General features: G+C 71.2%; 2 protein-coding genes across 8 annotated transcripts in view; one reads left to right on the top strand and one right to left on the bottom strand.

Moving 5' to 3' along the window:
* LMTK1 (lemur tail kinase 1) overlaps positions 1–4,735 on the top strand; it is a 27,614-nt gene extending 22,879 nt beyond the window's left edge. Inside the window, exons 11-14 of one of the 2 annotated variants that reach the window (XM_070060175.2) lie at positions 114–2,502; positions 2,596–2,734; positions 2,877–3,077; positions 3,830–4,009. In XM_070060175.2, the coding sequence (XP_069916276.2) occupies positions 114–2,502; positions 2,596–2,734; positions 2,877–3,077; positions 3,830–3,870 (2,770 nt within the window). In that variant the 3' untranslated portion in view covers positions 3,871–4,009. Of the gene's footprint in view, positions 1–113; positions 2,503–2,595; positions 2,735–2,876; positions 3,078–3,829 lie in introns of both variants that reach the window. The other variant, XM_070060176.2, reaches the window with a different exon arrangement.
* BAIAP2 (BAR/IMD domain containing adaptor protein 2) overlaps positions 4,585–19,378 on the bottom strand; it is a 64,638-nt gene continuing 49,844 nt past the window's right edge. Inside the window, exons 7-15 of one of the 6 annotated variants that reach the window (XM_070060182.2) lie at positions 17,676–17,828; positions 15,390–15,614; positions 15,095–15,296; positions 13,343–13,544; positions 12,917–12,985; positions 12,398–12,470; positions 10,892–10,926; positions 8,702–8,743; positions 4,585–6,000 (exon numbers count right to left, since the gene is read on the bottom strand). In XM_070060182.2, the coding sequence (XP_069916283.1) occupies positions 8,716–8,743; positions 10,892–10,926; positions 12,398–12,470; positions 12,917–12,985; positions 13,343–13,544; positions 15,095–15,296; positions 15,390–15,614; positions 17,676–17,828 (987 nt within the window). In that variant the 3' untranslated portion in view covers positions 4,585–6,000; positions 8,702–8,715. Of the gene's footprint in view, positions 6,001–8,701; positions 8,744–10,028; positions 10,406–10,891; positions 10,927–12,397; positions 12,561–12,916; positions 12,986–13,342; positions 13,545–15,094; positions 15,297–15,389; positions 15,615–17,675; positions 17,829–19,378 lie in introns of those variants that run through there. The other 5 variants (XM_070060179.2, XM_070060177.2, XM_070060180.2 and 2 more) reach the window with 5 other exon arrangements.

Genomic DNA, 19,378 nt, shown 5'->3' on the forward strand with positions numbered 1-19,378 from the left:
GGGAGAGCAGAAGCACCCGCCTGCTCCCAGGTGGCTGCAGCGGGGGCTCCCGAGGGGGGCGGGGGCGGGGGGCGCCGGTGCACGCGGCCCGCGCCCACGAGGCCTCCTCGCAGGTACGAGGTGATGCAGTTCTGCTGGCTGCAGCCGGAGCAGCGGCCCACGGCCGAGGAGGTGCACCTGCTGCTGTCCTACCTGTGCGCCAAGGGCGCCACCGAGGCGGAGGAGGAGTTCGAACGGCGCTGGCGCTCCCTGCGGCCGTGCGGGGGCGGTGCGGGGCTGGGGGCAGCGGGCCCGGCGCTGGGCGGCGCCGCCGAGCTGGCCGCGGCCTCCGCCTCCTCCTTCCCACTGCTGGAGCAGTTCGCGGGCGACGGCTTCCACGCGGACGGCGACGACGTGCTGACCGTGACGGAGACGAGCCGCGGCCTCAACTTCGAGTACAAGTGGGAGGCCGGCCGCGGCGCCGACGCCTTCTCGCAGCCGCTGTGCGCCCCCGACGGCGCGCCGGGCGTGGTGCCGGTGCTCAGCGCGCACAGCCCCTCGCTGGGCAGCGACTACTTCATCCGCCTGGAGGAGGCCGAGCCCGCCGCCGGCCACGACCCCGACTGCGCCGGCTGCGCGCCCGGCCCGCGCGCCGCCGACCAGGGCTCGGACTCGGAGGGCAGCGCTGACGCCTCGCTGGCCGCCGAGCCGCTGCTGGGCCCCGCGCCGCCCGCCGTCGGCTCCTGGGGCTGCCGCGACCGCTCCGCATGCGGGAGCCGCAGCCGGGACGCGCCGTGCCGCCCGCGCTCGCCCTCGCCCTCGCCCGCGGAGGATGCGGAGCGGGCCGTGGGCGCCTTCTGCCCCCGCTTCCTCACGGATCCGCTCGGAGCAGCCCCCTCGGGGGGCTCTGGGCCCCCGCTGTCCCCGGGCGAGGAGCAGCTCGGGGAGGCGGAGGCGCGGAGGGCGGCGCAGCACAGACACTGGCGCTCCAACGTGTCTGCCAACAACAACAGTGGCAGCCGCGACCCAGATGCCTGGGACCCCGGCCGCGCGGGCGGCTGCGTGGATGACTGCCCCAGTCCGAAGCCGGCCCCCGGGGCCTCCCCTGAGCCAGACCGCCTCCCGGCCCAGGGGGACCCCGGAGAGCCCCTGCTCAGACCGCAGCCGGTCCCCCCTAGCCAGGAGCCAGGTCGCTGCCTCGGTCTCCCCCAGCCCTGCTCTCCCCAGGGCGTGACACCTGCCGCCTGCTTGGCCACGCCCACTTGGACCGAGGCCGCGGGGGCTGGGGCTGACCACCACCGGGTGGAGCCCCAGCTGGCTGAGGACGCTGAGGGCTCTGCTGGACCCCAATTGCCCGTGCCCTCTGTCCCCTCCCCTTCCCAGGAGGGGGCGCCACTCCCCTCAGAGGAGGCCAGTGCCCCTGACACCCTTCCAGCCTCCCCCACGCCTGCTGCCCGCAGCCGCGCAGCTGCCTCTGAGCTGGCCGGGACCCGGGGCAGCGGCAGCAGCTCCCCGGCTCTGGAGGTGCCCGGCGGTGAGGGTGAGGACCCCATCGCGGCCACGGCCGGGATCTTCACCCGCCTGTCGAGCGCCGGCCGGGGGGTGTGGACGCCCGAGTCCCTGGACTTGCTGGATGTCCTGTCCTCAGCCAAGGCTGGCGGCTGTGCGGCCGGCACCCCCGGGGGGCAGCCGCATGCGCTGGACAGCGGCTGTGACACAGAGAGCCACGAGTGTCCCGAATTCATGCTCAGGGAGGCGCGGGCGCTGGGCCAGCCCGAGGCCCTCGACGAGCTGGCCTCGGAGGGCGAGAGCCCGGGGCCCGAGACGCAGCCGGCCGCCGCCCGGGGTGGCCTCAGCCAGAAGAACCCCTACCGAGACTCCGCCTACTTCTCCGACCTGGACGCTGAGTCCGATCCCCCCGCGGCCCCTGAGAAGGGCTGGGACCAGCGGCCTGGGCCAGAGCCGGGCCTGGGGGGCCTGCAGGGCCCCGGGCAGCACGCCGGGCAGGGTGCTCCTGGGCCCCGGGGGCCGGAGGAGGCACAGGGCCCTGGCTCTGGGGAGCGGTGGCCACCCCTGCTGCCCCTGGAGGGGTCTTCCTCAGAGCCCGGTGCCTGCCCCGCGGGCCCCAGGCCGGAGTGCCCGGTCCAGACACCACCTGCAGCCAGCTCCAGGCTCTTCCTGCTCACCCCGGTCCCGCCCGAGGCGGAAGGCGGTGGCCCCGGGCCCCAGGGGGCTCCTCGGGAGCGGACAGGGAGCCCCCTCTGCCTGGCCCTGCCCGGCCGGCCGGAGGAGGAGGACGAGGACAGCGAGGACAGCGAGTCGGACGAGGAGCTGCGCTGCTACAGCGTGCGGGAGCCGGCGGAGGACAGCGAGGAGGAGGCGCCCGTGCCCGTGGTGGTGGCCGAGAGCCAGAGCGCGCGCAGCCTGCGCGGCCTGCTCAAGGCGCCCAGCCTGCTGGCCCTCGAGCGCAAGAAGAAGGCCGTGTCCTTCTTCGACGACGTCACCGTCTACCTCTTCGACCAGGTGGGCCAGCCTCGGGGCTGCGCGGCCGCAGGCGCGGGCGGGGCGCGGGGGTGGCCGCGGGCGCGCGAGCCACTTGTGCTCCGACCCCTCCAGGAGAGCCCCGCCCTGGAGACGGGAGAGCCCCTCCCCACCGCCGCGGAGCCGCGCCCCACGTTCCTGGCGGGCAGCCCCAGCGCCCCCGGCCGGCCGCGGCGTGCCGAGCGCTCCCCGGAAGCCTCCGTCCCGGCCGAGGGTGAGCCGGAGCGGCGCGGGCGGGCTGTGGCGTCACGGGAACGGGCGGGGGCGGCAGGGCGGGGCTGTGACGTCACGGCGGCGCGGGCGGGGCTGTGGCGTCACGGGAACGGGCGGCCTCCCTCGACTCGCGTGGGTTGCAGGCGTTGGGTTCGAATGGGACGAGGACTTCCCGCTGACGCCGGCCAAGGCGGCCCTGGCCGCAGCCCTGGACCCTGCTGCGCCCGCCCCGGCCACGCCCCCCAAGCCGCCCGCGCCGCTCTCGCGTTTCACTGTGTCGCCCGCGCCCGCGTCCCGCTTCTCCATCACGCACGTGTCCGACGCGGACGCCCAGCCTGCGGGAGGTGAGGCAGGGGACGTGAGGGCGGGTGGTGCCTAGCCCTGCCCTTGTCACCTGACCTGGCCTCCCCTGCCTTCCTGGGCTGACCTGGGTCCGAGCCCCGCTGGGCTCCAGACGCTGGCCTGGGCGCTGGGGCCCTCAGGTGTCTGCTCCCTCCCTCCACACCTGCTGGACACCCGACCCCCAAAGCCTGAGCAGCCTCTCCTCTCTCACCCCGCCCCCGCCTGTTGACACCTGTCCCCCAGACCCCAGGCTCTCGCCACAGCCCGGGCGCTACCAGGGGGCACCACCAGGGGGCGCCAGAGGCTTAGGCCCTTGGTTGCTAGGCAGGGGCCCAAAGGGGGCCGTAGCCCCTCCCTCCTGGCCACGCCCACGGGCTCCCCTCTCCCAGGTGGCTCCTCCCTTTCAGCGGGGGTTCCCTGAGGCCCAGCCACTTCCCCAGCTGCCCCTGATGCTGGCCCTGTCAGCCTCATCTCGCTGACAGGTGACCAGGGAGCCCCTGCCCGGCCCAGCCCCTGCCTGCCCGCCCCCCTGTGCTGGCCTGTTTCCCATCTGTGGAGGGTCTTGGGGACATCTGCTGAGCACTGTGGGGCCTGGGCAGGAAGAGAAGTGCTCGGTCTCCTGCCTGGCGGGGGCCTGAGCGCGCAGCCTGGCTGGCTGGGTGCCTGCTGGTAGCTGGGGCAGGGAGGCCGGCTGGCGGAGCTGTAGGGCCGGCCTCTGGGCTCTCCCCGCCGCTCAAGGGCTCTTCCCGGCCAGGCCCTGCCATGAGCTCCGGAGACCAGCGAGCGGATGCTTGAGCCCACAGCTGGCCGTGGACACTACTGGAGCCCCGCACGGATGGGCACCAGGACAGAGTGGGCCCCCGAGCCCAGCTCCTCGGTGCTGCGTGGAGTCAGCGAGGGGGACGCCAGGCTGCTGCCTGGCCGCCAAGCCACCCCCAGACGCCCCTGATTGCCGCCAGCCCCTGGGGACGCCTGTGCCCTGGGAGGCCGAGTGCGGGTCGGTGTCTGCACACCGTGCTTATGGGAGCCCTCGCCCTCGGGCTGCTGCCGGACTTCATGGCCGTGGCCAGCGGGGCCGCTCCTGGCCATGAGCCGGCTCCCTGGTATGTTCCCAGGCGCCAAGGGTGGTTGGGAGGGGTGGGGAGAGGCCCGCCCCTCCCACCTGCTTCTGGATGTGCCCAGCGCAGCCAAGCTACTGGGCTGCCTCCCCTTCGAGGGCTGAGTGGGGCCCCTCCCACCAGGGCCACCTGTGGGAGCCTGGGGGCGGCCAGGACCCGGGTGGGGGCCGGGCCATGGCCCTGCGGCCACAGCTCTGTCGCAGAGCCGCCCAGGCAGCACCCCCAGGGGCGCCCCCAGCAGTGTGCCAGCTGCCAAGGAGGTGGGGGCCGTGCCCCAGCTGGCAGGACCAGGGCTCCGGCTGCAGGGTGGACCGTGAGGGGGGAGCCCTGGGCAGCCTGGGGAATCGTTTGTAAGGCGGTTGCTGGAGCGAATGAAGTGGAGGCGTTTAAGTTACTGTTGCCAAAGAAACGTCCTTTATTGTTGCTTTGGGCGGGACTCGTTTTGGTTCATTTTTTTTTATTGGTTTGAGGTTTAGGATGCCGATGCATTGGTTCTCTTGCTCCATTTTTTTTTTTTTTTAAAGAGAAGTCGAGCTAAGAAAGCCCTCGTGCTCAATGTGGTTTCCTTTGGGGTCTTCAGATGAAGGTGGGTGGGGAGCTGGGGGCAGTAACCCGTCTTCACTGTCCCCAGTGCCCTGCGGAGCAAGGCGGTGCCTGGGGCCCTGTGCCCAGCAGCCCTCATTCAGAGCCGGCCCTGCCTGGAGGAGCCAAGAGGGTGGCCCCACTCCCGCCAGCCCCTCCCTTGCCTTCCAGGGGCCGCTCCTGTCCCTCTCGGGGTCCTGTGCACCCCACCACGGCCGAGGCCAGCGCCCAGCTCGCATTCTGTGCCCACCTGACCCCCGGCTCCCGGATGCCCCAGAGCCCCCCGGGCAGGTGCAGACCCCGCGTCAACAAAGGCCACTGTGTGTCTCGTGACCGAATCCGGGGCCGCGGGGCCCGTGCAGTGGTGCAGTGTGCTATGCTGCCGCCCGCGACACCAGCACCCCGTGTCGGAGCGCGGGTTCGAGTCCAGCTGGGAGGCAGCAGCCAAGGCCCAAGGACTTGCGCCCCTGCCACCCACATGGGAGACCCGGATGGAGCTCCAGGCTCCTGGCTTCGGCCTGGACCAGTCCAGCTGTGGTGGTCATCTGGGGAGGAAACCAAGTGGACAGCTCTCTCTCCCTGCAGCCCCCTCCGCTGTGTTCCGTATTTACAGGTGGGCATTTGGCCTAGTGGTCAGACATACTGGGGACACCCGTGTCCCTGGGCTCGGCCCCCAGCTCGGCTCCAGTTCCAGCTTCCTGCTAATGCACCCTGGGAGGCCGTGGTCACAGCGCAGGAAGTTGAGCCCCGCCCCCTGCGTGGGGGCCCTGGAGCCACGCCCAGCTCCTGGTTCCCGTCGAGGGCCCTGGGGTGCTGCCTGACAGCAGAAGGCCCTGTATCAGCGAGTGACCGTGGCCATCCCAGAGACGGGGACAGGGGCCAGAGGGGACGGGGGGTGTCGCACACGAAGGCAGGAGGGGCTGCGGCCAGGCCCCCAGGACACAGCAGGCGGGGTGAACTCCTCCAGCAGGGGCAGGCCCGTGGCCCAGGCAGACGGCTCGCACCTGTGCACAGGTGGGCCCTGTTTATTCTCCCATCACCCCCCAGTGCCATCCACCGCAGGCCGCCCCAGGTCAGCCTTCACGCGGGGGCGGGGCCTGGGGGCGGGGCTTGGAGGCTGCGGTGGGAGCGGCCGCGCTGATGCTGACGCAGCCGTCAGCTGAGGACCGGGGCGGACCTGTCGTCGGTCACGGTGGGCTTCAGCTGGACACTGGCGAAGGGGTTCCTGAGAAAGAAGAGCGCGGTTTCAGTCCCGGGAGGGGCCGGGGCAGGCGCTGCCCCCGCTGCGGCCTCACCCAGCCCCACGTGCTCCGGGAGGGCAGGTGCCCCCAGCTCAAGCCGGCAGCCCTGCCTGCGCACAGGTGCAGCCACGCCCCTGCCACCTGGGGACAGGGACGGTCCTGTGTCCGTGTGGTCAGCCCCACCAGGCCATGCGGGGGGACATGTGGACACGGCCCGGCTCAGTAGACACAAGCTGGGGGCCCAGGCATGCAGGGCCCACACACAGCCTCCTGGTTCCACTCGGTGATGCCACAGCACACACACCGGCACACACAGGGCCCGGGGCGCCTTGGCCCCTGCAGAGGGGCTGACCACTGGCCCCCCGATCTCGGGGGCCACAGCTTACGCACAAAGGACTGGAGAGACAAGAAGTTGACATGGAGCGTGGTGAGCACAGGGGCGGGGGCTTCCTCTCCTCGGAGCCCCGCCCCGCGCAGGAGCCCCGCCCCGCGGGCACAGTGCAGGCAGCAGGCAGGGCACGACAGCTCCGAGGGCGACAGCACGGACGGCGGGTGCAACGCAGACACGCGGGCGAAGCCGTTACCTGGCGCAGGCGGCTGTGGGCGCGGCGGGCCTGGGGCAGACGCACACGGTGCCTCCCCGCGTCCTGAGAACTCTCCGGACGGCTGTCAGGATGACACACGCGAGGCCTGCAGGCCAGGCCGGGCTTTTCCGTGCCGAGGGAGACCTCTGGTCCCGGCATCACGGCCAGGACTAGGGAGCCTCGGTGTGCCGTCAGCCGGCAGGGGAGCCACTGCAGCCCCGCCTGGGGCCGGACGAGGGAGGCGGGGGCCTGACCAGGTGGGCTCCGGGGGTCCCACTCCCACCTGAGCCCTCATGGGAGAGCGTCTCAGCCGGGGCCGCCCAGGGGCTGTGGAAGGGTCTCCCCTCTGAGGGCCCCTCCCCCGCCAAGCAGTGGGACCATCTGGAGCCCACGGAGCCGTCTAGGTTGTGGGGGGCGGCGTTCCCAGGACACGGCTGGGGCCGGAGCACTGTCCGGGCTCCCAGGTGGGGAACCTGGGCAGGAGGTGAGCAGGGATCCACACTGGCCCAGGACAGACACAGCCAGAGGCCCCGCAGGTGACACCACCAGTCCAGGGCGTGCCCCGGGGAGGGGGGCGGCGAGGGCCGCACAGGACTCAGCCGCCCCCCTGCACAGCACACACAGTGTCCAGAGACACAAGCCGGGCGCAGGGCAGGAGCCGGGAGGCTGGGCACCCTGGTCGCCCTGCCTGGGCAGTGACCCCCCCACTTGGAGGGCTGGCGGCAGCGGCTGCCACGGAGCCTCTCCCTGGGCTGCGAGCAGTCTGGGGTGTCACCCACCCAGCACCAAGTCTGCCCTGCAGCCTGGGTTCCAGGTCACGAAACCCACAGGCGCCACGGACCCCTCGAGCCGCGTCCGTCCGTGTCCTGGACAGGCCGAGGTGATGCGGGGTGCCCACAGCGCGCACACACGCGTCCCATTCCCAGGCTGAGCGAGAGGGACAGGAACTACTGTGAGTCCGGCTCCTGGACCACAGAATTTTCCAGAATCTGCTGCCGCCCTCCAGCGGGGGCGTCTCCCCGTGTCTTTAGCGCGGGTCCTTCCGGAACGCAGCCAAGGGTGGGCCGGGCCTGACGGGGGCCTGCACGGCGCCCGGCAACACCTGTCCACGCGCATCCCGAGCCCCCAGCACGACACGAGGGAGACGGCGCGCCCGGCACCCGGTTCCATCCTGCCCCAAGTCCCAGGACCACCCTCTCCTATCGAATTTTCTAGAAGCCGGGCTGCAGCTCCCCACAGAAGTGGGAGAGCAGGGCTGGTGCCACGGCACAGACGGTGAAGCCGCCGTCCGCAGTGCCAGTATCCTGTATGGGCACCGATTTGAGTCCCGGCTGCTCCAATTCCGATCCAGCTCTCTGCTGTGGCCTGGGAAAGCAGTAGGAGATGGTCCAAGTCCTTGGGCCCCGCACCCACTTGGGAGACCAGGAGGAAGCTCCTGGCTCCTGGCTTCGGATCAGCACAGCCCTGGCCATTGTGGCCAACTGGGGAGTGAACCAGCGGATGGAAGACCTCTTCCCCCTGCCACCCGTAACTCCACCCTTCAAATAATCTATTAAAATTTTTTTAAAAAAGTGGGCGAGCCTGGGACCAAGTCCCCAGGATGGATGAAGCGGAGGCCGGCGAGGGCGCCCAGGTGAGGCGGCGCGGCGCCTGCTCCAGGGTCGGTGGCAGGGCGGGCCTGCGTACCCACCGGTTCCCTGCACGACGCTTGCCTGGGCCTGGGCTGCCTTTGGAACCTGGCCCGGCCAGTGCTGGCCCAGCCCCACCCCTCACAAGCCAGGCGCTGCAGGGTCAGGTGGGAGACACCCAGCTCCAGGGCCACCCCACACCATGGCAGAAGCAGCCCACGGGGGAAGACAGCAGCCAGCCCAGCACCACACCCAGCGGTGAGGAGGAGACAGAGCCAGACCCACGCGTCCAGAAGGAAGGAAGAGGACCCACGAGCCCACGGCGGCCCCCAGGGAGCAAGGCCCAGCGCCCAGAGCTCTGCGGGCTCGGCAGACCCCTGGCCCCAGCCAAGGAGTCGGCCCGCACCTGCCCCCGGGGCCCAGGCCAGGGGTCCATCCAGAGCTGCCGCACGTGGGGAGGAGCCACTTCCTACCTCTGGGCAGGAGCTCAGAACCTGGCCACCTCCTCCTCGGCGCTGCAAGGAAACACAGGGGTTCTGCTGGGGGAGGACGGGCGAGCAAGGCCGGCTCCGCCCTGGGCGCCTGCGGGGCCGCCTGGAGGGAGGAGGGAGACGCTGGAGCCAGCAGTGACGGCCGTGGCCGTCACACTGCCAGGCCCCCTAAGGGACTCCAGCAAACGCCCCAGGGGCTCCACGCCCGCCGGACCCACGGAAGGAGGCTCCAGACCCGACTGGATGCAATAAATAAAACTTTTATTCAAACCATTGACCGCAGCACAGGGCACAATTCAGATTAGAAAAAAAAAGGAAGGCGAAAAATAACCTCAGCACTTCACATCTTCACACAAGCTCTGTCCAAGGCCAGCGTCCACACCGCGCACGCGGGACGCACGGCGCAGACCCAGCGCTTCCCCGGGGCAGGGCCAGGCCACGCCCCCAGGTGCCCACGAGCGACAGGGCCAGGCCACGCCCTCAGAGTGCCAACAAACAGGGCTAGGCCATGCCCCCGGGGCGCCCACGGGAGACAGGGCTAGGCCACACCCCCGGGGTGCCCGCGAGAGACAGGGCCAGGCCACGCCCTCAGAGTGCCCACAAACAGGGCTAGGCCACGCCCCCGGGGCGCCCACAAAGAACAGGGCTAGGCCACGCCCCCGGGCGCCCACGGGAGACAGGGCCAGGCCACGCCCTCAGAGTGCCCACAAAGAACAGGGCTAGGCCACGCCCCCGGGCGCCCACGGGAGACAGGGCCAGGCCACGCCCCCGGGGCGCCCACGGGAGACAGGGCCAGGCCACGCCCCCGGGGCGCCCACGGGAGACAGGGCCAGGCCACGCCCCCAGAGTGCCCACAAAGAACAGGGCTAGGCCACGCCCCCGGGTGCCCAGGGGAGACAGGGCCAGGCCACGCCCCCGGGTGCCCAGGGGAGACAGGGCCAGGCCACGCCCCCGGGTGCCCAGGGGAGACAGGGCCAGGCCACGCCCCCGGGGCGCCCCACGCAGGGTGGGACGAGATCACGCCAGCAGCCACTGAGTCCGAGACACACGAGAAGCCGAGAGCATATAGGAGCGACTGCGGCAGGGGCCGCAGCTCCCCCGCCCCCACCAGGCAGGCCGGGCCAAGAACTGGCTCCGGAGCGTGGGGTCGGCGTGGGCCCTGCCTGGCCCCCGCGCCCGGCGCCCCGACGGCGCCCTAGCCAGGCCACAGCCCTCCCTCACCGGAGCGGCGTCCCTGGGAGGCCCCGGCGCCCGCGGTGCGGGGTGTCAGAAGCAGCTAGCAGCACGCACACCGGGCCATGCAGGGCGGTTTTTGTTTTCCAGGAAAAAATCCTTTTTCCTGTTCTTTTTTTGTTTTTGTTTTTTTTTGTTTCTTTTTTTGTCTTTTTTGAGTTTTTTTTCTTCAAACTCCAGGCCCGGCTGGGGCGAGCCTCAGGAGGGGGCGCTCAGGGCAGCGCTCCCGCCCGGCGGTCTGCTCGGGGTGCAGGGGGCAGCACCATGGACCCTGGGGGATCAGTCTGGGGTCACGACCAAAGGCGGGAGCGGGGGAGCGGGAGACACCCCAAGAACAAACCAACGAGAGCGGAGGAGGGAGCCGGACGGAGACCGGGAGGGCGGACGGCCTTCGGAGCAGCAGCTGCCCGCCGGCCGCCTCCTCACACCGTGGACACCAGCGTGCCACTGCCGCTGCGAACAAAGCACAGGACGGCTGCCCAGCCGCACCCGGCCCCGCCCCGGCCTGCCCTCCCCACTGGGCCGCCACAGCCACGGCCCCGCCCTCCCCACTGGGCCGCCGCAGCCAAGGCCCCGCCCTCCCCACTGGGCCACCGCAGCCACGGCCCCGCCCTCCCCACTGGGCCGCCGCAGCCACGGCCCTGCCCTTCCCACTGGGCCACCGCAGCCACGGTCCACGCATGCCCCCGGCCCTGCCCTCCCCACTTAGCCACCACAGCCATGGCCCACGCACGCCCCCCGCAGCCACGCCCTGGCCCCCAGTGGAGAGCAGCTGGGCAGAGGGGGCTTCCTTCCTCCCCAGTGTGGGAGGAGCCGGGCTGGACGCGGGTCCCTAGCTCGGGCGGCGGCACAGGCACAGGCTTCCCCGAGAAAGTGAGCCGGGAGGCCCCAGGCCCAATCCAAGCCCACGGTCCCCAAGACGAGTCAAAGACCCCTTACCTGCTCACAGACCGGGCCCCGTAGTCGTCCAGGCCCTGGGGAGCAAAGTCAGGGCGGTCAGTGCAGGTCAGGCCGCCCACGCACCCGCACACCACGCCCCACACCCGCACACCTGCTCACCACACCCCACACCCGCACACCTGCTCACCACACCCCACACCTGCACACCTAGCTCACACCCGCACACCCGGCTCACATGCCCCACACCTGCACACCTGGCTCACACCCGCACACCAGGCTTACACCCACACACCCGGCTCATACGCCCCACACCCGCACACCCGGCTTACCACGCCCCACACCTGCACATCCGGCTCACCACGCCCACACACCCAGCTCACCATGCCCCACACCTGCACACCTGGCTCACCACGCCCCACACCTGCACATCTGGCTCACCACACCGCACACCCGGCCTACCACGCCCCACACCCGCATACCTGCTCACCACACCCACACACCCAGCTCACCACGCCCCACACCTGCACACCCGGCCCACCACACCCACACATCTGATTTACCTTGCACACCTGGCTCACCCCTACTCACCCGGCTCACCATCCCCCACACCTGCACACCTGGCTCACCATACCGCACACCTGGCTGACCCCTGAATGGGGACATCCCGCCCTCGTGGGCTGCAGACTGGGCGCCCAGGAAGGTGAGGGACTCACCGCCTCTGGCCACAGCAGCGGAGGCCCAGTGTCCTCCCACCAACAGGGACCCCTCCCTGATGGCCACAGCCGGCCGAGTGGCGGGAGCCAGGCAGAACCTCCCACAGCAGGCCCCGCGGGGACGTGGGGACAGGAAGCGGCCGCTCACGGCCCGGACGCTGACCCGCGCCCTGGGTCCCTGCCTCCCTCCAGCCCCGCCTTCCACAGAAGGTTCTAGCCCAGACCGGCCACGCTGCAGTCCGGTGTGTCTCACGCCCACCCACGCTGCCCACACTGCAGCCGACGGGAGCCCTCCTCAGGCTCAGCAATGCTGCCGGGCAGGGCCTCAGGCGCTGGGCCCACGCTGAGGAAATCACCCAGGCCGCCGAATCTTGCAGGACCGTGGGTCCTCTCGCTCCTGCTCCCCACCCCCCCGCCTGCCTGCAGCCCAGCCTGCGAGCACAGCGGGGGCCGGCTCCCAAGCCCAAGGCCAGGACCCCACAGGCCGCACTGCCGGCTCCTGGCTCCCGGCCCAGCCTGGACCCTGAGACCACCCTGGGCCTGGGGACGCAGCCGCAGTCCTCCGCCCTGGGCTCCAGGCCCAGGTTACACGGCCACAGCCGGGCCCTGAAGCGCAGGTGGCCGCCGCACCACTGGGAGGGGCCGGAGGGCGCCTCACAGCGGTCAGGGAAGGGCGCCTAGACACCACGTCCTCGCTGGACCCCAGGCTCCGCCAGGAAGCGGGGGCGTCCAGGACAAACTGGGCCAGGGCGAGCAGACAGTGGGGCGGGCGGGCAGGTGAGCCTCAGGGAGGCTGAGGCAGGGTGCACGCGGGCCCCGGGCAGGCGCTCACCTGGGAGAAGGCAGGCACGGCCACGCTGTAGGGCCTCTGCTTGAAGGTGCTGGCTGCCTGGCTGGGGAAGGCCCTGGAGGAGGTGCCGTAGTCAGGGGGCGGGAGAGCCAGGTCCTCCTTGTCCAGGAGGTTGCCGGTGCTGCTGCTCTTGCCTTGCTGCAGGCTGCAGGGGGCGGCACTCAGCGGCCGGCGGGCAGCCCGCAGGGGCCGCCCCGCCCCCACACGCTGGGCCCTCCAGGCAGCGGGAGCTGCTGCCGTGGACTGCCCCAGCCGAGCCTGCGGGCCCTGCCGCCACCCCCGCTTCGGAGGGGCAGGAGACCCTGAGGGCCCGAGAGAGGCCACTGGGCTGTGTCCCCTCCCCTGCAGGCTGCCCTCCCCCCAGCACAGCCCCTCCTGCCCCCACCAGCACCTCCCGCTGTGCAAGGATGCCCAGCCGGCTCAGGGCGCCCAGGGGTCCGGGACAGAAGCCTGACCCTGCAGGCCTCGCCGCCACGCCCGCCTGGCGCACAGCACACCCACCTCGTGTGCAGCCTGTCGCTGCCGTCGCTGTCCAGGACCCGCGTGTAGGAGAAGGGAAACCAGCCCCGCCTGCAACGAGACGGGCGGTGAGACGGCCGCCCACGAGGCCGCTGGGCCACCACCCTGCCCCAGCGTCCCAGGCAGAGCCGCTGCAAGCGCACGGGTCCCTGGCTCCAGCACCAGGGAGCCTCCCAGCTCCCCCCTGCCCCGGGCGGCTGCGTGGAGCCCAGAGCTGCTGCCCTCCTCGCCCGGGGACACGGCACAGAGGCGGCCGGGCAGCAGGAACAGAGCCTCGGCGGTCACTCCCCAGGGCGCAGGGCGGCCCGGGACGTGATCACTCATGCCCACGGGACAGCAAGGGGCGGCACAGAGGCCGCGGGACAGTCCTGCTCTGCCCCGGGGAGCCCCGGAGCCGCCTGCACTCACATCTTGGTCTTCTCGCTCTCGCCGTAGTGCCAGCCGTCGCGCGCCTCAGGCACCAGCAGGGTGATGAGGTCGCCCTCCTTGAAGCTCAGCAGGGTGCTGTTGTCGCCGGCCGCGTGGGAGAAGATGGCCTTCACCCGCGTGCGGCCGTTGCGCTCCAGGCCAGCGGCCATGGAGCTGGAGCGAGGCAGAGTCTTGTTCTCAGCTGTGGGGACAGCACAGGCAGGTGTGGGGGCCCCGGGCAGGTGTGGGGGCCCTGGGCAGATGTGGGGGCCCCGGGCAGGTGTGGGGACAGCATGGGCAGGTGTGGGGGCCCCGGGCAGGTGTGGGGGCCCCACACAGGTATGGGGGCTACGGGGCAGGTGTGGGGGCCCCGGGCAGGTGTGGGGGCCCGGGGCAGGTGTGGGGGCTACGGGGCAGGTGTGGGGGCCCCGGGCAGGTGTGGGGACAGCATGGGCAGATGTGGGGGCCCCAGGCAGGTGTGGGGGCCCCAGGCAGGTGTGGGGGCTACAGGGCAGGTGTGGGGGCCCCGGGCAGGTGTGGGGACAGCATGGGCAGGTGTGGGGGCCCCGGGCAGGTGTGGGGGCCCCACGCAGGTATGGGGGCTACGGGGCAGGTGTGGGGGCCCCGGGCAGGTGTGGGGGCCCGGGGCAGGTGTGGGGGCTACGGGGCAGGTGTGGGGGCCCCGGGCAGGTGTGGGGACAGCATGGGCAGATGTGGGGGCCCTGGGCAGGTGTGGGGGCTACAGGGTAGGTGTGGGGGCTACGGGGCAGGTGTGGGGGCCCCGGGCAGGTGTGGGGGCTCCAGGGCAGGTGTGGGGGCTACGGGGCAGGTGTGGGGGCCCCGGGCAGGTGTGGGGGCTCCAGGGCAGGGCCGAGAGCCCGGATGCGGGGCTCACGACACCACAGGCCAGGCCCATCCCTCTGCCTGTCACTGCCCAGGGACGGGGCCACACCCCACGGATCACCAGAGACTGCCCGGAAGAGAGCAGGGCAGACCCTGCGGGGACACAACAGAAACCCCGCCCCTGCGCTGTGCACATGGATGCAAGCACACACACATGCGTGCACATGCGTAACACCCCTGCACTCACTCCACACGTGCATATGCATAACACCCCTGCACTCACCCCCCCCACGTGTGCACATGCGTAACACCCCTGCACTCACAACCCCCACACGTGTGCACATGCATAGCACCCCTGCACTCACACACCCCCACACACGTGTGCACACGCATAACACCCCTGCACTCACTCCCCCACACACATGTGCACACGCATAACACCCCTGCACTCACCCCCACACGTGTGCACATATGTAACACCCCTGCACTCACACCCCACATGTGTGCACATGCATAACACCCCTGCACTCACACACCCCCACATGTGTGCACATGCATAACACCCCTGCACTCACAACCCCCACATGTGTGCACATGCGTAACACCCCTGCATTCACACCCCACACGTGTGCACACGCATAGCACCCCTGCACTCACCCCACACGTGTGCACACGCATAGCACCCCTGCACTCACCCCCACACGTGTGCACATGCGTAACACCCCTGCACTCACACCCCCCCGTGTGCACATGCAATACACCCCTGCACTCACACCCCACACGTGTGCAGCGCCCCCACAGTGCACCCGTGTGCACACAGGCACGCAGCCCCAGACGGGTGCAGGCACACGTTCGCGGCACAGTGCTGCCGGAGGGCGGGCGGCACCCCAGCGCCAGCCGGGGCCTTACTGGTGGCGTAGCTGCTCCTGGGGGTGACGCTCTTGCGCACCGGGAGGGTGTTGGAGTAGGAGTCGCTCAGCTTGCTCTGCGACTGCGGGGGGGACAGAGATTTGGGCTGGGCAGCCTTGCGGTCAGCCCAGGGGTTGTAGTCCTCGCCGTCCGGGCCCGAGACTCCGTTCATGATGGGCGCGTTCTCCTGGGCCGACATCCTCTGCGGGGGGCACAGCGTTGCTGGGGGCCTGCCAGGGCACGGCCGCACAGCCCCACCCGCCACACCCGGACCCGTCGGAGGCCGAGGACTCACCCCCACAAACGGGGCCAGCTCGGGGGGCACCGGCAGGGGCTTGGCGCCCGGGATGGGGTCCGAGATGACCAGGTTGGACTTGGAGGCCGACAGGGCGCTGGGGAGCACGGCGCCGTTGCTGCTGGCCATCTGCTGCACGAGCTGCGCGGCGCGTTCGGGGATCTTGTTGGGGTCGGCGCAGGCCTGCTGCCACAGCGGGAGCTTCTGCGCCAGCAGCTCCTTGCCCTGCAACAAAGCCGCGGGCGGGCCGGGGGGGCGGTCAGGGGCAGCCACGGGCTCTTTGCAGGGTGGGGGTGGGCCGGGGAGGCGGTCAGGGGCAGCCACGGGCTCTCTGCAGGGTGGGGGCGCCTCGCCGTGGACGGGGCTGCCCTCCCTCCCTCCTGCCCAGGGTGGGGCACCTGGCTGGGGCGGAGGGGCCGCTGCGAGCCCTGACCCGCTCCAGGAGGGCCAGGCTCTAACCTAGGCCCACCCCGGGGGCCTCCTGAGGGCCTGGAGAGAGAAGTGTGGGAAGCCCCCACACACACGCCAGGGGCCACGGGCAAAGCACCCAGCACCCAGCAGGTAGGAGGAAGGCAGCCAGGGCAAGGGACAGAGCTGTCCACGTGCGGCCAGGCAGCGCCCATTGCTGCTGTCCACCACCCAGGGCCCCGAGAGCCCGGCCCTGCCTTGGGGTTCAGAGGCCACTGGATGAGCACAGGGCAAGGCACCGTGGGCCTGGCGGCGGCTCAGGGACTGGGGGAGACCGGTCTGATCAGAGAACTGCCAGGGCCTGGTGCCCGGGACCTGGGCACCTGTCAAGCCCACGCTCCTCCTGGCCACTTGGCCAAGGCAGACTGCAGGGCTGGAGCCCCCTGCAGACCCCAGGGCCCCCCGGGTCTGGGCTTGGGGCTGCCCAGTCCTCGGCCTCTCCCTGGTTTCCATCAACACGTGACCAGCAGGCAGGGCACCCCCCAGGGAAGAGTGGGCAACGCTGGCCAACACCCTCTGGGCAAGGGGTCTCCACCCCTCTGGGGTCAGCAGACCGGAGTGCGAGGGCTGCCCCCCCATCTTATGTACAGAATTTCATTGGCTGCCCCTGCCCCTTGGGGAGACACCTGCTTGAGGCCTGGCTTGGGAAATCTGGGGGAGGCGCAGAAAGGAGGCGAGAGACACAGTCAGGCTGCCGGCAGGGGCCCGGCACCAGGGAGGACGCCAGACACGGCCTGAGACCAGCACCTGCCCAGGGCAGCCCCTCCGCGGCCAGACCACGCCCCATGCCCCACGCCCCAGATGGGGGCAGACGCAGCCCAGACAAGAGCCCACGGTCGGGTGGCTCTACCCTGCGTGGCCCAAGTCAAGGCCCAGGGAGCTGAGAACAGAAAGAGCAGGTGCCACCCACAGCCCAGCCGAGGGGCTGACCCACGCAGCTTTGGGGGAGAGGTGCCTTCTCCAGACACCCAGGTTCATGGGGAGCCGGGGGCCCTGGGGCTGGCCGAGTTCTCCATGGAGCTCAGAGGCCACCTGTGCCACCTGCTCAGCCCCCAGCCCTCCTGGAGGCCAGCACACGGCTTCCCTGTCCAGAGGGGCCCAGCGCTCCCTCCCGCCCCCTGCAAGGACGCGGGGAGGCTGCGCTGGCCGTGGCTGCTCAGAGCCGGGGAAGCAGGGCCAGCGCTTGTCCCCCCAGAAACACAGGTGCACCTGCCCCGGCCAGGGAGCAGGCCCCCGCCCGTGCGAGGAGTCAGACCGGGGAGGGGCTGGAGGAGGTGATGCCTGTCTCAGGGCCCCCAGGCGGGCACGGGGGCACCCAGGGGCAGGTGTCGGCTTGACCTCCCCGGCTCAGCCCAGCTGCCCAGCACATCCTCTGTGCTGGGGAAGTGTTCAGGAATGTCCCAGAGGTCCCACTGCAGTCCCGCCCCGTCCTGCCCCTGGACTGCGGTGGACAGGGCCCGCCAGGGGTGCTGTGGCCGGGCCTTAAGGGGCCCCCTCCACCCGTCTCTGCCCTCAGAGCCCTGGCCGCCCACACAGGAGCTGCCTCAGACAAGCCCTCAGGGTGTCCACTCGCGAGGCCGGGCCCTGGGACACGGGGCTTCCTGGGGCAGACTTGCACCCATTCCATCCCCTGCCAGGAAGCGGCCTCCCAGGTCAGAGGGGTCAGGATGTGGCAGAGCAGCTCGGCCCACGGCAGCCCCAGGGGCTCCCGGTGCAGAGGGCAGGTGTGGGGACGGCCCTGGGAGGACCGCGGCCTGGTCTGCATCCCCGGGGGCCAGGGCTTCGAAGGCCCGGGAGGCGGGCGAGGAGCGCGCTCACCTTGGAGTGGTAGGCGGCCGAGTTCTTGGCCACGGCGCACTGCTTCTCCACCAGGAAGCAGAACCGCCGGCGCTCCTCGGTGAGCGCCGTCTTGTAGCCGTCCGACACGTAGCTCTCCAGCTCCCCCTGCTTGTTGCTGATGGCGTCGATGTACTGCGGCGGGAGGAGGGCGAGGCGGTGAGCGAGGGCGAGGCGGTGAGAGAGGGCGAGGCGGGAGGAGAGGGCGAGGCGGTGAGAGAGGGCGAGGCGGTGAGAGAGGGCGAGGCGGTGAGCGAGGGGGGCCCGGTCCAGCTCCAGAGAGCGGTGTCTGGGGCCACGGAGCCGCAGCCCACGCCAGCTCCAGCTGCCGGGCTTCACCTGCCCGGCGCGGCTGAGGCTCCCGGGCGGGGGGGCCAGGCTCGCCTCCTCCCGGGAAGAAGGCGTCGTGTGCACTGGGCGGGCTGCAGGCCAGCCTGTCTGGTGTCCCAGGTCCACGAGCCGTGTGCCAGCTTGGCAGGCCTCCCGCGCCCAGGGACGTGGACCGAGGGGACCCGTGGAGCCTCCTGCCACCCGGCTCCCACCTCTGAACCAGTGGGGGTGGGCAGGTAAAGGGCCCCCACACCGAGGCGAGAGCAGGAGGCGGCTGGTGGGGCGTGAGGCAGGAAAGCACCGAGGACATCGCCAGCGTGGACACCGAGTGTGGCCGGCAGGCCCCTGCCCACAGGGTCAGGCCCCTGGCAGAGCAGGATGGCCTGGTGAGAGGCCACAGCGTGGGGCCGGGAGCCCCTGGGGCCTCCCTGTGTGGGGGGTGTCCAGGTCACACAGATCCTGGGCCCAGCACAGGCAGACCTCGGAGGCCGGGGGCCAGGAGAGTACCCCAACCCCCAGCAGGGATGCGGGCCCCTCTGCCTGTGTGCCCACGCCCCTGCCCCTCCAGTGCCCAAGACCCACCTAGCAAGGGGTCTGCGCCCCGACAGCCCAGAGCAAGAGCCGAACCCCAGCTGGCCGGGCCCTCAGACCCAGCATTAAGTGTCAGGAACAGCGGCAGGGGCGCGGGCGGGTCACAGCCATGGGACGGGAGCAGCTCGGGGGTCCCAGGGCTGGGGCAGAGGGCGGGGTCTCCCGGGGACATCTCCCTGTGGGGGAAGAGGAAGTTCCGGAGGCGGAGCGTGGCGATGGCCGTGAGTGGAGTGACCGTCTCTGAGCTGACCACTCACACGTGGCGGCAATGGCTGACGGCTCCAGTTCTGTGCATTTTACCCCCGTTCAAGGCAGGAGCTGGGGGTGGCTACGTCACCGCTTGGGACCCCCATCCCATCCTGGAGCCTCGGTTCCAGTCCCAGCTCGGCTTCCAATCCAGCTTCCTGGAGATCAGGTGGCTGGGTCCCTGCCACTCATGCGAGAAGACCCAACCGGAGCTCCCGATCCAGGCCGTGGGGCCGGCCCTGCCACCGTGGGCATCTGGGGAACGACCGGCGGATGAGGAGCTCCGCCTCTCTGCGGAAGCACCTGACAGCGGCGTCTCAAAACCCCGGCGCAGAGGGGCCCCGGCTGGACGCGCAGGAAGAAGCAGCGGGACTGTGGGGGCGGCCAGGGGGCCAGGTCAGCGCAGGCGGGGTGAGGACGTCACCTCCCCAGCCCTGACGGGACTGTGGGGGTGGCCAGGGGGCCAGGTCAGCGCAGGCAGGGTGAGGACGTCGCCTCCCCAGCCCTGACGGGACTGT

The sequence above is a fragment of the Oryctolagus cuniculus genome, chromosome 17 (genome assembly GCF_051225735.1).
Source record: "Oryctolagus cuniculus isolate XC-2025 breed Fujian yellow rabbit chromosome 17, ASM5122573v1, whole genome shotgun sequence".
Classification (NCBI taxonomy): domain Eukaryota; kingdom Metazoa; phylum Chordata; class Mammalia; order Lagomorpha; family Leporidae; genus Oryctolagus; species Oryctolagus cuniculus.